Source organism: Canis lupus, chromosome 35 (genome assembly GCF_048164855.1).
Source record: "Canis lupus baileyi chromosome 35, mCanLup2.hap1, whole genome shotgun sequence".
Lineage (NCBI taxonomy): Eukaryota > Metazoa > Chordata > Mammalia > Carnivora > Canidae > Canis > Canis lupus.
In genome coordinates this window covers 666,951-683,179 of record NC_132872.1, presented here as the reverse complement: position 1 = coordinate 683,179, position 16,229 = coordinate 666,951, and the positions used below count along the sequence as shown (strand labels likewise).

Below are 16,229 nucleotides of genomic sequence, written 5' to 3'. Positions count from 1 at the left end.
CATTGACCCTTGTGCTGCTGTCGCCACTGTCCAGCCACGTAGCTCTCTCTGTCTTACCGAAACTGAAACCCTGTACCTAAGTAACAGTAACTTCCTATCCTTGCCCACCCTGCTTATTTTTACTGGTGTATTTGTGTTTGCTTTTCAGAGGCAGAAAGGCAAGATTCTTCTGTGTTTCTCGACTCTAAACATCTTAATCCAGGACTCCAGCTTTATAGGGCTTCATATGAAAAAAATCTTCCTAAAATGGCTGAGGCTTTGGCTCATGGCGCGGATGTGAACTGGGCTAATTCAGAGGAAAATAAAGCAACACCGCTTATTCAGGCTGTATTAGGGGTATGAATTCATATACAGTAAAACATAAAAAAATCATAATTCATTGTGAACATAGCTTTAGCATTATTTTTTGCTTTAAGATTCGGGTTGGAAAGTAGAAGAAAAAGCTAGTAGTTATTTCTGAGGATCACTTTTGATTACATAAGTTCAAATTTTTTTTTTTTCTCAATGGAAGAGAATTTTGGTGATGAATGTACTGTCTTTTGCTACATCACAGACTACAAATTGAATCCCTATTGAGGTCATTCTTGGAAAGAAAATAATATAATTTGTAATTTCTCTGCTTTTACTGGGGAGTGTTTTCTCTTTTGGGGAAAATGAAACAGGGTATCAGAGTAAATACCTGTTTTTAATAGAAATATATCGATGCTTGCTTTTTGTACATTGTTATCTTCTGTTTTCTGCTAAGGGTTCTCTGGTGACCTGCGAGTTTCTCCTACAGAATGGTGCTAATGTGAACCAGAGAGATGTGCAAGGGCGGGGCCCACTGCACCATGCCACTGTCTTGGGACACACAGGGTAAACCGTAGTACTTACATATTTAAGTAGATTTTATTTGAAAAATTATTTTGAAATAACGTTTTGCTTTGTCTCAAGTTAAGGCCAGTGAGTGGAGTCTGTGAAATGATACTTTCCTATGACCTCTATTGTCATCATGGAATTTGAAATTTTAGAAATCTCATGCAGAAAAAAGCTACTGTTGCTTTTCAGATAAGAAAGTTGCAAAGCCATTTTGAACTTTACTTGCCACTTATATAGATCAGTTTTAGCATTTAAAACTGTCATTGAAATTATGGTGCTTTTGTCAGACAACTAAGTCTGTGTTTGTATTTATGCATGTTCACACATATGTGCATAGCACACATATTTGGGGAGAGTTTTGTAACTTTGGACATTTTAGTTTTCCCATGGGGTGCCTAATGTCCAGTTTTAAAGTAAATTCTTAGTCTCTACTGTTGCTGCTGAGGCTTCTGAAGCAATATTTAGATTCACAGAACAATAAAGCCATGAACATGGATTTTCTAATAGATCCAAGCGAAGTCAAAATGTTGATCTTAAATGAAAAGTTTGTGTCATAGGTGATTGTTTTTAAATAAACTGCCTTAGGATACCCAATTCTTATTACTCCAACAAGCAAGATGCTGTTCTTTTTAAAGTTTACTTAAAACATCTTCAATTTTTAAAAGCATTTTGTTTTTATCATAGCTTACTCTTGTCCGTTAGCAAAAAGATTGAGTTCAATAACTTCATCATAAAAACTTTTGTATGCTTAAAAATGTTCGTTTTTAATTCATCTTTCGCATTTTCTTCTTAAACAACTCTTCTTTCCATTTTTCTTCATAGACCCCATTTGCTCATTCTTCCATATTTTTTTCATTTTTGTCAGTTTCTTCAAGTTATGCTATTTGTGGAATCCAGTGGGAGGATTACCTTCCATTCTTTGCTGGTTGAATTGATGATCGATATGATGTTAAATGATGTTAACATTGCTGTGGCTTTCTTCTTTCCCAGATAATGACCTTGAGTGATTTCTGTCTTATTTAAGCTTATGGATATGTGTATACATCATTTTCTGGTATTACTTATTTGAGGGTAGGGGCCATAATTTATATATCCCACCATGCTACAGAGTACCAAGTTAATTGTGAAAACATCTTGAGATTTGTAAAATGCTGATCATGGTAAATTTTTATTATTAGAGTCAGTGTTCAATAAATAGTTGTAGAATGAGTCTAGAATTTCCTAATGAAAATGTTATTTCTTTAAAAGGCAGTGCTTTTTTTTAAAAGGTGAATACTAATTTTTTTCTTATTGGCAATATCTCAAAAATGCTATTTTCTTAAACAGACAGGTATGTTTATTTCTAAAACGAGGTGCCAATCAACATGCCACTGATGAAGAAGGGAAAGACCCTTTGACTATCGCTGTGGAAGCAGCCAATGCTGATATAGTGACTTTGTAAGTGTTTTCTTTTTACTTGATTATTTCTCATAGGATGTATTTCTCCCCCCCCTCCCCTCCCCTCCCCTCCCCTCCCCTCTCCAATAAAAAATAAAATAAAATAAAATAAATAAAATAAAATAAAATAAAATAATAAAGTAAATAAAATAAAATAAAATAAAATAATCCACCATTGGATAAAGATAAGTTATTAAATAAAAGATAGGGATGGTATAGAGAAAGAAATTCTTACAATAGCGGTCCCTTTTGGGGCCCCTGGGTGGTATAGTCAGTTAAGCATCTGACTCTTGGTTTTAATTCAGGTCATGGGAGGAAATTCTTGTTTTCTTAATCCAGTGCGGCATGTCTTCCTGCTGCCAGGATGAATAACCCAAAAAAGAATATATAACCAAATGTTAACCTTGGGAAAATCTTGGTAACCTATGGTCATTTAATACATCAAAATAAATTTCTACTGTTTAGACATAACATATGCTATTTACATGTCTAGAACTACCTCACCTCAGGGTGAACCAGAATGAATTCATAAGGTACAAATGACATTCCATACCATAGAAACAATACTTTATATAGTTGGCGATTAAAGTATGGCAGGTTGCTTGCTGTAGAGTCTCTGGAGTCTGGAGGAAGGGAAGTAAGCTACTGGAAGTGCTGCAAGGGTCCTGCTTAAACAGAGCTGAAATGTTCTTGTTAGAAATCTTTTATTGTCAGGGAGCCTGGCTGGCTCAGTCAGTAGAGCATGCGACTCTTTATCTTAGGGTTGTGAGTTCCAGCCCCATGTTGGGCATACAGATTTACTTAAAAGTAAAATCTTATTTTTTTTAAAGATTTTATTTATTTATTCATGAGAGACATACAGAGAGAGGCAGGAGACACAGGCTGATGGAGAAACAGGCTCCCTGCAGGGAGCCCAGTGTGGGACTCCATCCCGGGACCCCGGGATCACGCCCTGGGCCGGAGGCAGATGCTCAACTACTGAGCCACCCAGGTGCCTCCAAAACAAAATCTTTAAAGAGAAAAAAAGAAATGTTGTAATTGTCTTCTCTCATGAGAATTGTATAAAAGAAAACTAAAACTAAAATCCCATCTATTTTAGTGGCAAGTACTGGGAAAAGAAAAAAATTGTATCAGTGCATGTTTTTACCTGCTTACATAATTTACTAGTTTATGAGTATATTACAGAACTTCATCTAAAAATCCTTTCCTTTAATTTTAGGTTACGTTTAGCAAGAATGAATGAAGAGATGCGGGAATCAGAAGGACTTTATGGACAGCCAGGTCAATATTCTACTAATAACCATACTGAAATGCAATATAAGAAATGCATTCAGGAATTTATTAGTTTACAGTTGGAAGACTCATAGTTCTTTAGCAAACTGACTTAATACTCTAGAGATTTTATAACTTGTAAATTGTGAGTTGTTATGTATTGTACCTATTGAATTCTTGGGAGTGACTAACTCTCGAGCCTTTAAAAATCCTTAACTATTCCAACTACAGTACACATTGACTTGCTGTGTCCAACTTCGGCTGCTGACTTCTTTTTCTGCTGTACAGATGTCTTCCATATACATTCCTGTGATACGAACGGAATGATAACCTATCTTTATACCCTTACAGCAGCACAATAGTCATTTTCATTTTGGAATTCTCTTTAGCTGTCAAGTGAATATAACAGAGTCGTTTTCTTTTTGTTATTCAGGGAATTTCTATAAATTGTGTTCAGGGAAAAAAACAAATCACCATGTGTTTGGCATATAAAAAGCCAGTATGGAAAATACCTAGAAAAAGTTTATCGAATGAAGAGTTTTGTACTCTGATCTAAAAATAAGTCGTAGGTTTAAAAATAAAATTTATTAGTTTAAGAAGTCCATAATGGGAATGGAGTTAGTTTAAAAGGTATAGAGAAAAGGTCTCACTTTATATTGTAGCTTTGCCCCCAGTAATTATACAGTATTTGTTGGAAAAATGTAAGTATTTAGAACAGTATTTCATGAACCTGATGACCGAGTAAACTTATTAGAGAAACTTCAACTCAGGATCAGTTCATGTCTCATTTTGAGTAATTTTCACCTTTGAGTCGAGATGTCAGGAGAAGGAAGAAATGTTGCTGCTAATCAGATTCCTGTCTTTAAGATTCCTAATCAGACCTTCTTCACAAAGAAAAGAGTAATAATTGGATCTCCAGTTTCATGAATATGAGTATATGAATTACTAGTTTATCTGTTTTAAATTCATTCACATAATAGTAAAAAGATTGCAGCAATTCATGACCAAAATAATTGAGAATATTAGTTTCAATAAGTATATTTGTTTTTTAAAAATGAATATTAATGTATTATTTTAAAAGTGGCCTGGTAATATCATCTATTCTTCCTGTTTATGTTTTGAAATTTTGGTAGTTTAATGCTAGCTTCAACCATTAACTTTTATTTTAATTGGATTAATATATAATTAATATAAATATGGGGGCCATTCTTTTCTCAGCGGACTGTATTTACTATTTATTATTGGTCTCGTTTAATAGAGAACAAGTAAGAACTTTGAGAATAGAGGCACTTCAGCTAGATACTTCTAATCTAGGGTGTCCCACTTTAATCCTATGGATCAAATAATACTATTGAATCATGATATACCAAGATATAAGAGTGCTGATTAAGGGTGAAGTGTCAGTGTTAATTCTGAATTTCACCCATTTGTTTTAAACTTGAATGTTAGATTTTAAATAAGTTATAATTTTGTAACAGATACACTTGAGTGAGAGTATTACTAGGCCGTTTTTGAGGCCTTTATGTTTAAGCACTTTAAAAATAAAAATTATTCAAAGGATATGACCTGATATTTGTGAGGTAAGAGTGTACTTCAGGATTTTAAGTTAAATAATTCTTATTCCTGAAATTTTAAAATTAAATGTTTGGTCAGCTGTTCTTTCCTTAAGCTATTTGCTGATGAAGTTACACCCAACTGATTAGTCATAAGGTCAGTGGTGGACTTTCCTTTGGAGTTGGGAAGCTTGAAAGGACAGGGCCTCTATGTTCTTGCGACTTCTGGTTCCACCCAAATTGCTTGGGCTTCTGCTGCCACCATTTAGGAGCATTCAAATGTCTCTTTCACTGTTGTTTTATGTATAAGTTTATGAGTATACACTTTACTTTCCTCAGTAGAAAAATGAATTTTTCTAATTGATTTGACTGAAAATTTGAACAAAAAAAAGCCTCACTTAAAAAAAAAACAACAAATATTTTTTCTCTTGCTCTCAAATTTTAGAGTTTAAAATAGATCAGAATTCTGGAAATGGCGTATCAACAGATAAAATGAGAGGATGATCTTGATAATAGATTTTTAATGCATTTTGGGGGTCTCATATGTAAAGCGGAACAATTTTATACTTATGCCATGATGTGGTGAAATGGCACAGCAGTTGCTCTCCGGCTACTTTTCTTTTCCTTCATGAATCTTTGGAGAGCAGAAATATTTGCTCAGGCAGTAGGTCTTTCTTTCCCTCCACTTGTCACTCTTCTCTCATTAATTTTGGTTGCTTTATTGAGATCCTTTTTTTTGTTGCCTAGCAATACCTCAGAATTTTGGTAAAATGCAGGTATTTTCAATCTTTTGATAACAAATAGCGCTATCATTTAAAAGTCTCAGATATAATTTTTGGGAATCATGGACTTATTTCTAAGAAACTCCACTTGTGAATCTTCTATCTACAACCATAAGCACCTGAGACTCCCTGTTTTCTGCAAGGCGATATAAGAGCACACATTTCCTGCGGGGAAGATAGATCCCTTTGTATCAGTTCCTATAACTCTTAAGAGGACTGGGTGAGTGAATGTAATACCACGCCCCGCTCTCAATTGTTGGAAACCACTTTGGTGGTTCACACAGTCTTTGGCTCTATGACTCCTCTTGATTGTTGGCAGAGTTTCTCAGTTAGTTAACGATCTTTAGTGAACCAGGGCTGGTTATATGAATATGTTGCTGGCAAAGGCTGATCACTGATCTAATCAGTTCTCAAAAGGAAGCTGTAATCAGCCCAGAAAGGGTGGGATCATATACTTGATCACCTGGGGGTGGGGTCTCACGTGCTGCCATCTCTTTGAGGGGAGTGCGTTTCAAGAGCAAAATCAACAAAATCTTGGATCATCATAATCACTGTTGCAATAGATCTTCTGAATACCAAAAATCAAAGACTATTTTAAACTATCCGTGGACATAAAGCAGTCCACATTTTAAAAATTCAGAACTGTCTGGGCACATAGAAAAGTTAACTATCCGAAGAGAAATAGAATGTGATTTAAGTAATTTAAAGCATATAACTTAGCATTACAAATATTGGTGATTAGTTGCTTACCATTTGTAATAAACTATTAAACGTACTTCTTTGAACCTTCCAGGGCAGCATATTCTGGGTTACTGTTCATGTATTCTCGTGTAGACAAGTTATATTTGCCTTGGGCAAAAGTCTAAATGATTAAAGTTATACTTAAATTTTAAAGAGTCACATTGAAGTTCAGTTTATGTTAACTATACTAAATATCTTAGTCACTATTGTTATTGTAATGTTTGCTTTTTGATAATACATTTTGAGGCCTAAGAAAGGTATTTTATTGATAGTCCATTAATTAGTGTTTCGTTAGAAACTGAACGTTAACAGGAAGTTTTGTGTGTGTGAAGGTGAGACTTCCTTTTGTATTGTACTAACTCTTAAAATGTATTCGTGAAACCAATGATTAGTGTAGCACCAACACTTTCCTTCAAGGAAGCATTTAATTCAGTGAATAAAAGATCTTATAATTTGTTTTGCATGGTACAATGGTTCCACTAAAATGTACTTGTGTAATAGGTACTAGATGATTTAAGAACAAAAGCCGGAAAACCACAAAAAGAAAAAAAACCCCACAGTTTGTTATACAGAATATGCATTGCTACTAGTAGAAGCCATATATTGCCATTGTACTGTTGTAATACTTAAGACTGCTCATCTGGTGCTATCTGTAAACTGTTTGGCATTAGCGTCTGCTTAGATTCTTCTCCCGGTTTCTTCCTGAATGTATATAATGTGTGCCTTTTAAGTTACTTCTGGTGTTGAATGGTAAAATCAGTGTGTTATTTTTGTATTATATTCTGCACTTTACACTTCCTTGGAAAGTAAAATTCCAGACTCTCAAGTTTAAATAGTATTTTAAAAATATTTATAATGTTTACAATAAATATTTTAAATATTTTAATTCAACATCTAAGAATAAGAATTTTTTAATATTTTGTATGTTTTGTTAATTGATATTTAATGTCAGTCTCTTCTCAGTTTATTTTATATCTTTAGAATGGCTAAAAATGGGAATAGATTTGTAGTTTGTCTTTTAATGTGAGAGTTTAGCTTTTAAGAATTCATGGGTGTGATTAGATTGTCTTAACAGTTGTTCTGGTATATCAAATTTTATTTTTATTGTTTTAATAACATAATATGAATTAGATGCTACTCTTAACCAACCTATTAAGATTTTCTTTTTACTATATTTTTTCATTTTAGAGAAGACTGATTGATACAGGTCATGAGAAAATTTCCAGGCCTAAATGAAAACTACATAGAGATTTTAATAATTTGCTTTTTACATAGACTAAATACTAAAAGTGATAAATATTAAAAACATTAAAATTTTTTTATTGAAAATCTTGAGTTATGCTGTTAGACCTTTTTACTAGATCTTTATCTCCCTTCCCCAACATTTTTCCGATTCTCTAGCTTTTGGTATGACACCTATTGCCTCAAAAATCTCGCTTGTTAGAAGCTGACAAAACTTGCTGCACTATTATCAGCTGTAGCAATGAGTATGTAATAAGATGGATGCAAGATATCTTATGGGAAGTACTTATAAAACCATGTTGCAGCAGTAATCATTTAAAGTGGTATTTGATGGTTTAAATCTTGAAAACAGAACTATGCTAAGCTTCTGTGTAAAGCTAATGTTTAACAGGAAATATTCATGATAAAAGATTCATCTTGAAAATAAGATTTTACTTTATACAAACCCTTTGTCCAGGGAATTAATCTCTATGTATTCATATATTTAGTTTCTCACGGCAAGAACAACAGTATTCAGTCTGCTATAGTATCAGTATCTATACTCTGCTTCTCTACGAGCGTATTTGTACGTATATACATATGTGTATTACTCTAATATAACAGACGTCTTTGGTATCTATTCCCCTTTTCTCATAGCACTCTTGCTCATGTGACCTACAGTAAACAAAAAGCTTCTGACTAAATGTGAAACTGACTTTATATAGTCATTTTCTAGGCTTTATTATTTCATAAGCTCAGTAAGCAGTGTTTTAGGTGCATTAATTTTAGTTAAGCATTAAAGTTTGAGTAAAGAATTTCTTTTTCACATGATATTTAAATTAAAATGCCTTTTAACTAAAAGATAAAATAGGCTTTTTTTTCCCTTACCTGATTATCGGTTTGTCTTATTAATAACTTGCATCCATCAGAAGCATTAGTATTTGTTATTGGTCTTTTCTTTTGGCCTTGATCAAGGGAAATATTTATTTAAAGAATGCCTTGTTTACTATACCTCATTTAGAATGACTTTTATTTCTGTGTAAATAAATGTATTTCCTTACATTGCTTTAAAACACTTGCATCTTTGCTCTTTTCTAACTCTGAGCTTTCCTCTGTGGCTGCATCTGAGGTGCTTTTTTCAGGTATAGCTTTTTTTCTTTCAATATATGCTTTTCCAGCATTTATATTAGTCCTTTTTCTTCCAAAAATGCTCATCTGAGCAAAACTTGAATATGATTAATTATAATATAGTTACTAGCCATAAAAAATGAATGTTGTTTATTAATACTTTCATGGAATGCATTATAAAAGTGTCTTTATTTTACTTTCCTGCAGGTGATGAAACCTACCAGGATATTTTTCGTGATTTTTCCCAAATGGCATCCAATAATCCAGAGAAACTGAATCGTTTCCAGCAAGATTCACAGAAATTCTGAGTTTTTTTCAGAAGGGGAAAATATTAATTTGAATGATCCCCTAAAGTGTACATCTGAAATCTCACAAATTTTTACTGCTTTAATACTACTTAATTTTAGTAGATATTGAATGGCTTGGAAAAAAGGTACCCATTCACTGATATTTTTATAAATTAAAACCTAGAGTTCTAGTAGTTGGGAGACGAACTTACTTTAAGACCTCTGTTATTAAAAAAACAACAAAAAAAGCCTGTTTAAAGGGCTATTTTTTATAGATAAAGTCAAATCTAGACTTAGGCCATCTCTAGGTTATAAGATGCTAAGAGTTTGGACAAAATCTCTGGTTTTTGCCAGTGAGTGGTAGCATTGATTTTTTTTTTTTTTTCTATGCATCACGCCCAGGATCATTCAGCCAAACATATCTGCTTCAAAGTGGGAGCCAACAGTCCTGCCTGTCTGAAGAATATGTTTTTTCTTTAGCTTCCCTGATGATTTTTGGTGGTTCAATCTTTTGTTTTGTTTTCTGGTGTCCTAGATATCATACACAAAATATGTAATTTAATTACCATAGCTAGAGAGTAAGTTTCCCTCATTTGCTCATAAATGTAGCGATACTCTTTAGATGTCTGGTTATTGTCATGTACTTTAACGTATGTGTAATGGCTGTACAAATAGACATAACTCAGTCTTTTAGATTTATTTCATTTTATGAAGCAAAAAGAAGCCCTTAATTTTTTTTTTTTAAAACCAAAATCCTTACTTATAGAAGTTGTAGCTGGGTTGGTTTCCTAAAACCTTGACAAATTTATTGATGTAATAAAACTATGAGGTTTTATTGGAGGTTCAGAGGTTACTTGAATGTTGCAAAATTATGCTTTCATCAGATTGTAACTTTCAAAGGAAAAGTTTATTTATAAAATAATGTAGAGCATTTTTATATTTGAAGTTTCTCCTTTTCAAGATAGAGTTTTGCTGTTGAACTGAGTAAAAGAAAAAAAGCCCACTTTTTCTTAGTTTATATTAAAATACATAATGATAAGTTGCTTTTTAACTTTTTCAACATTTATCCTGTGTACATCTGTACACAGTGTACATTACTTTAAATTGGGTGGTTACATGAAACACTGATCTTGGAATTCCAAAACATGGATCTACTCATTTACATATAAACACTATAAATTTGTCTGATTCCATCTTTGATATATCTTGTCAGGAGTACAAAATAAGTAATTTGCCTTATTGTTTCTAATACTGTCAGCAATTAAGTTTAATCTTCTTTTACAAGTTACATGTAAGTGGTATTACTGATACTCAGTTTCTAAATAAATTTTAAAAATTTGGGTTACCAAATAAGTAGAAAAATTATATTTAATTGGGTAGATAAACAAATTTTCTAACATCCATGCCTCTAGTAGCTAGAGTTTTATAAGTTGATAGAATGTCAAATCAGGATTTGTCTAAACAGGAATTAGACTGAAGTAAATTCATGTCACAGAGAAGTTTCCATATTTGGCCAAATTGTGCGCATATAATGCTTATTTTGTAATAATCATTGTATATTAGATAAGCATCAGATATATTTATGAACTATTTCTAAGAAAATGTTAATTTCCAAAACTTGTATTTTAATTGCAACAGTAAGGGGAAACTTAAATCTTCCTTGTTTCACCTTAGAGTCACAGATCATCTGGCTTTGCAGAAGTTTAGTCTGTAACATTTTTTATCAGAGTGTACTCTAAAGTTGTCCAAAAAATTCAAGGATAAGGAAATATGTTAAACATGAACAGAAAGAAAGAGTGCCTGTTCCTTTGTAGTGCCTATTCCTGTTAATCCTAGGGCTTCACTTCTAAAGCTTCTAACCTTTGAGGAAACCTGAACAGTTTTGCTTTGGGATCCAGTGGTTGGTGCTTCAGATCGCCTCTGGGGTCTCTGACTGTGAAGGCGATTGATTGTTTATGACACACTTACCTCCTCTGGCTTGAGTCATGAGTTTTATTAATATGCTAGTAATTAGTGTCTACTTAAATTTAGTGGTTAGAGATATATTTGAAGATGATCATGATTCTAAATATCCTCAGAGAAACTAAATCGTTAACAGTACAGGGAGCCTGGCAGTACAAAAATACATTCCTGTGGCTTGACTTCTTGAATATGCCAAGACCCAGTTTGGATGAAATTTGGCAGAAATGATGCAGAACATATAAGCAAGGCTTTAAAGTAAATTAATAGTTATAAGTAGTTACAAAGTAGATTGGCTCTTACCAAGGTGAATCTAGCTGTGTCAACTAATAGCTTTTATACAGTATGTAACAAACCTGGGTTTTTATTATGCTGTGAACTATTCGCAATGCATTATGAGACATTATAGTATAAACAATGTTAATCCTGCTTTTGGGCTTCATAAGTCAATGTGATTGCCCTTTGTTTTCTTTCCCTAACTGATCTGTTTCTATTGGTTTCTGATTCCTTATCATTGTTCTATTAGCCTGTTGTCACTAGCACATTCATTTAAAAGCTAGATTAACATCAAAATAAGAATAGCAGTGCTATGAAGAGCCCATAAAATGCAGTCCCATGCTAGAACTAGGCTAAAGGTAATGGAGTAGTTATTTGCAGTGTTTCCTTGTAACACTTTTATGTTTAAGATTTCTAAGGCTTTTAAAAATTATCTTTGGCATAATCCTTAGAAATTCAGAAATTTCCAGGGATTCAGTACATTATAATGTTTGCCTAATTTTTACTGGTCTTCACTGTAGATTTTAATGAACTTTGATGTTTACTTTCCAAAACATACAATTTAATTTGGAATATGTACCTTGGTTCTTCATGAGTGCATTTTGAAAAAAAAAAAAAAAAAAAAAAAAAAATATATATATATATATATATATATATATATATATATATACACCTTTACAGTCTGGACTACTTAAGTTTGTGATGTGTTAAGCAATATTTTAAAAATATAATTTTATACTTGTAAAGTGTGGTGACAACAAACCAAATTGTATTTAAGATTAAATTGACTACTCGTTTTAAATAGTAAGACATTCCCATAGCACTCTTATATTGTCATACTAATTTTTCTGTTTGATAGCACTTTTGATCATGGATGGGAGCAGGAAAAAAATGATGTATTTTTATAGAATTATGATGTCCAGAATGACTTCCACCTTCATGATATAGTGGAAAGAGCACTGACTAGTAGTTATTACGCTTTTTGAATTCAGAGCTCCTCACAAACAAAATGAGTGGATGAAGCATGGTGACACTATAACAACATTCTTTTGTGTACTGTTCTGCGCACAGTGTACTTGGACATTATCTCACCTGATTCTGACAGTAGGACTTGAGATGTTAATCTAAGAATGCCAACATTTCTCTTGTTTGATCCTGGGCTGCTCCTCTTGTTTTACAGAGGGGAGTCATTGATTTGCTGGTTGTGGCATAGCCGACAGCAGAACCCCTGTCTGACTGACTACTAGTCAGAGGCACTTTACTTGTATCATGAAATGTTTTGAAATTATTATAAAGTAGCAAAATCTGATAATGACCGCCAGCTTTCCTTGTGTTTTCGTAACAAAGACTCCAAATGTTCTGGAGAACCTGGATATAAAATTACCTTGAAGGAATAGATTAGGATTTGAAGACGTTAAATTGTAGGAAATATTACATTTTTGTACTAACATTAATGAAAGCAAAACATGGTAATTTTAACTCACCATATATTCATCAAATTCTTGATGCTTCCAAATGAAAGGTAACTAAAAGGGGCTTGGATTCAGTTTAGCTGAATCCGTCAGTCTGTAAACATGGTTTTGTGGCCCTCCTTTCCCAATTACATACATTTATCCACTTAAAATGAAATAATAAGGGGAGTGAAATAAGGCTTGATTTAAATATAAACTTTTCTCTGCATTGGTCTTTTCTCTGTCTTAGGTTTTAGATTTTCTTATTTTTCCTCAACAGCCCCTTGCCTTGAGAGTTAAACAGGGAAAGCTTGCTACATTATAAAGATTGCTGGCACCATTTATTTTACACAAAGGCTAAAGGTTAACTTTTGAAAATGATGAGCTACTTTTCTATATGTGTTTACTTGTGCTTTGTGGTATTTCTGGATCATTCCAGTCATAAAGACTTATTACATGTAATATTTCTTGCTACCTGTGAAAAGACATTTTAAAGAATGTATAACCAACACTCCATTTACTTTTTATTAGTATGTAGAGGATTTGTATCTAATTCATGAATGTAGTTTTACTGCAGCTTGTCATTGTAAATGGAGCAAAAAGTTCATTATCTTTATAGTCATTCTAAAATGTACATTATGTAAGAATTGTAAATATTATACTTGATTAAAATACTTTGTATGCTGAAAAATTATGGTAATAAGTCAATAAAAATCTCACCTCTGGCATAGTTTTTTTATGCTCAGACTTGCACTTTATTGTGAACCACAACTGCAGACATATCTGTTAGGAACTGTCCTGTTTAAGGTCTTCTGTTCCTTTCCAGCTCTGTCACATTGACCTAGTTGATCGCATTTGCTGGTACTTCAATCAGGAAATCCATTTTGATCTTTTAAAGAATTTCTCTATGAGCACATAGCTATATGCATTCAATAGCTAAAAATGAGGGATCCCTGGGTGGCGCAGCGGTTTGGCGCCTGCCTTTGGCCCAGGGCGCGATCCTGGAGACCCGGGATTGAGTCCCACGTCGGGCTCCCGGTGCATGGAGCCTGCTTCTCGCTCTGCCTCTCTCTCTCTCTCTGTGTGTGTGTGACTATCATGAATAAGTAAATAAAATCTTTAAAAAAAAAAATAGCTAAAAATGACAAAGGCTTTTTTTTTTTTTTTCCCCTGGAAGTGGGGGCTAGGTCTGATTATTTTCCATTATTATTGGCATCTTTTGAAGTTCCCCATCTAGGCAGCACATTCACACTCAATCCTTTTAGTAAACAAACAAAAACATGTTTTTCTATGAATTGAGATAGAAGGAATGGAGGATTGAAAGAACAGACCTGGAAGTGAATCATCTGCTTTTTCCTTTTAAGTTAATTAAAAGCAGACGCATAAAACTTTTCTGTGTGACTTGCTTTATTCCTCTTCACTTCATTTTCAGAATAGTTCTGTGAAGAAGAGAACCCACACCAATAGTGATCTTTTTAAATGAAAATAACCTACTTCTCCCTATTGCAAAACAATGCTCTTTCATTGTAGAAAAATGTTTAACAAGAAGTAAAAAAGAGGATCATCATTCCGTCATCTGCCAGAGCTCCCAGTATGGCCTCTACTAGCCACATGTGCCTATTGAAATTAATTAAAGTCAGACAAAATTAAGAGTTGAATTCCACCGCTGCATTTTATGCACTCAGCCATGTGCCTAGTGACTGCCATCTTGAACAGGACAGATTGTAGAACATGGCCATCCATCAGTGCAGGAAGTTCTGTTGAATAGTTTTGAGGGGGAAACTTACTTTCTTGGTATATATCTTTCTAGAACTTTGGGTGTGTGTATTTAAGTTGATCTACAATGGGATCATACTGTTATCTGCTGCTTTCACTCACATGGGGAACAGATTTCTTTTTTTGGTGGGGGAACAGATTTCTAAGTCAAGTGTTGTACATCACTTTGGGGGAGGATCTTAAAAAGTTTTCATTATGGAAAATTTCAAACATATACAAAATAGAATAATTTCAATAGCTAATGGCTCATGGCCAACATTGTTTTATCAATAAAACACCATTTTTTCTCTTACCCACCCATTTTTTTCTCTTACCCAGATTTTACTTTGAATCAAATCTCAGACATTTCACTAACAAATCAGTATGTATGTCTAAAAGAAAAAAGCCAATCACAACATTGTATTTCCTTGAACTGTAAAACTACCGTAGTCTATTCAAACTGTCCCAATTGTACCAATGTGCTTTTATTTATTTATTAAGATTTTATTTATTCATTCACGAGAGACAGAGAGAGAGCGGGGCAGAGACACAGGCAGAGGGAGAAGCAGGCTCCACGCAGAGAGCCTGATGTGGGACTTGATCCTGGGTCTCCAGGATCACGCCCTGGGCTGAAGGTGGTGCTAAACCGCTGAGCCACCCGGGCTGCCATCAATGTGCTTTTAAAAAACAGATTCTTGGGGATCCCTGGGTGGCTCAGCGGTTGGGCACCTGCCTTTGGCCCAGGGCGTAATCCTGGAGTCCCGGGATCGAGTCCCACGTCGGGCTCCTGGCGTGGAGCCTGCTTCTCCCTCCTCCTGTGTCTCTGCCTCTCTCTCTCTATCATAAATAAATCTTTCAAAAAATAAATAAAAATTAAAAAACAGATTCTTCAAATTAGAATTCATAGAGGTTCCATTCATTGCAGTTGGCTAATCAGTATCTCGAGTCTCTAAACCTGCAAGTTATTCCTCCGTTTATTTTGAAATGTCTCCACTTGCAGCTGGTGAATACATCCCTTGTAATGACAGCATCATTATTTTTGTTTAACCACTTTATTGACGACTGTTGATTCTAGTCTCTTGCCGTCCTAAATCTAGTTCTGCTTTATCCTTCTGGCTAAATACATTTAATATCAACATTTAAATATGTGAATATATAAGTAGATGTAAATATTGTATCCCCAGGATGAATTCCTAGAAGTAGAAACGCTGATTGGTCAGGGGCGGGTATATTTTTGAGGTTCATTCAATGGGTCAGGTATCCAAGATGTTATGGCAAAAAAAAAAAAGAGAAAGGGAGAGGTACTTGCTATTTCCTGGAGTCCTGCCTTCGTGCGACAGAGACGGGGCTGCCTGGGTCACGGGCGGCCTCGCGGGCCGTCGGGCAGCGCCTTCTCCGGACCCCGGGTGGTGCTGGGTGTTGGGGGCCGCTCAAGGCAGCGGCCTGGGTCAGGGCTTGCGGGGGGGGCGGGGGGCGGGGGGCGGGGCCGGGCCTGGGGCCGCGCTTCCC

General features: G+C 34.4%; 1 protein-coding gene across 8 annotated transcripts in view; it reads left to right on the top strand.

The window, feature by feature from the left end:
- ACAP2 (ArfGAP with coiled-coil, ankyrin repeat and PH domains 2) overlaps positions 1–13,698 on the top strand; it is a 131,173-nt gene extending 117,475 nt beyond the window's left edge. For 6 of the 8 annotated variants that reach the window (XM_072811932.1, XM_072811933.1, XM_072811937.1 and 3 more), the window contains 5 exons: positions 149–336; positions 746–855; positions 2,185–2,295; positions 3,515–3,576; positions 9,200–13,698. In XM_072811932.1, the coding sequence (XP_072668033.1) occupies positions 149–336; positions 746–855; positions 2,185–2,295; positions 3,515–3,576; positions 9,200–9,300 (572 nt within the window). In that variant the 3' untranslated portion in view covers positions 9,301–13,698. Of the gene's footprint in view, positions 1–148; positions 337–745; positions 856–2,184; positions 2,296–3,514; positions 9,007–9,199 lie in introns of all 8 variants that reach the window. The other 2 variants (XR_012024360.1, XR_012024361.1) reach the window with 1 other exon arrangement.
- The last annotated feature ends 2,531 nt before the right edge of the window (positions 13,699–16,229 follow it).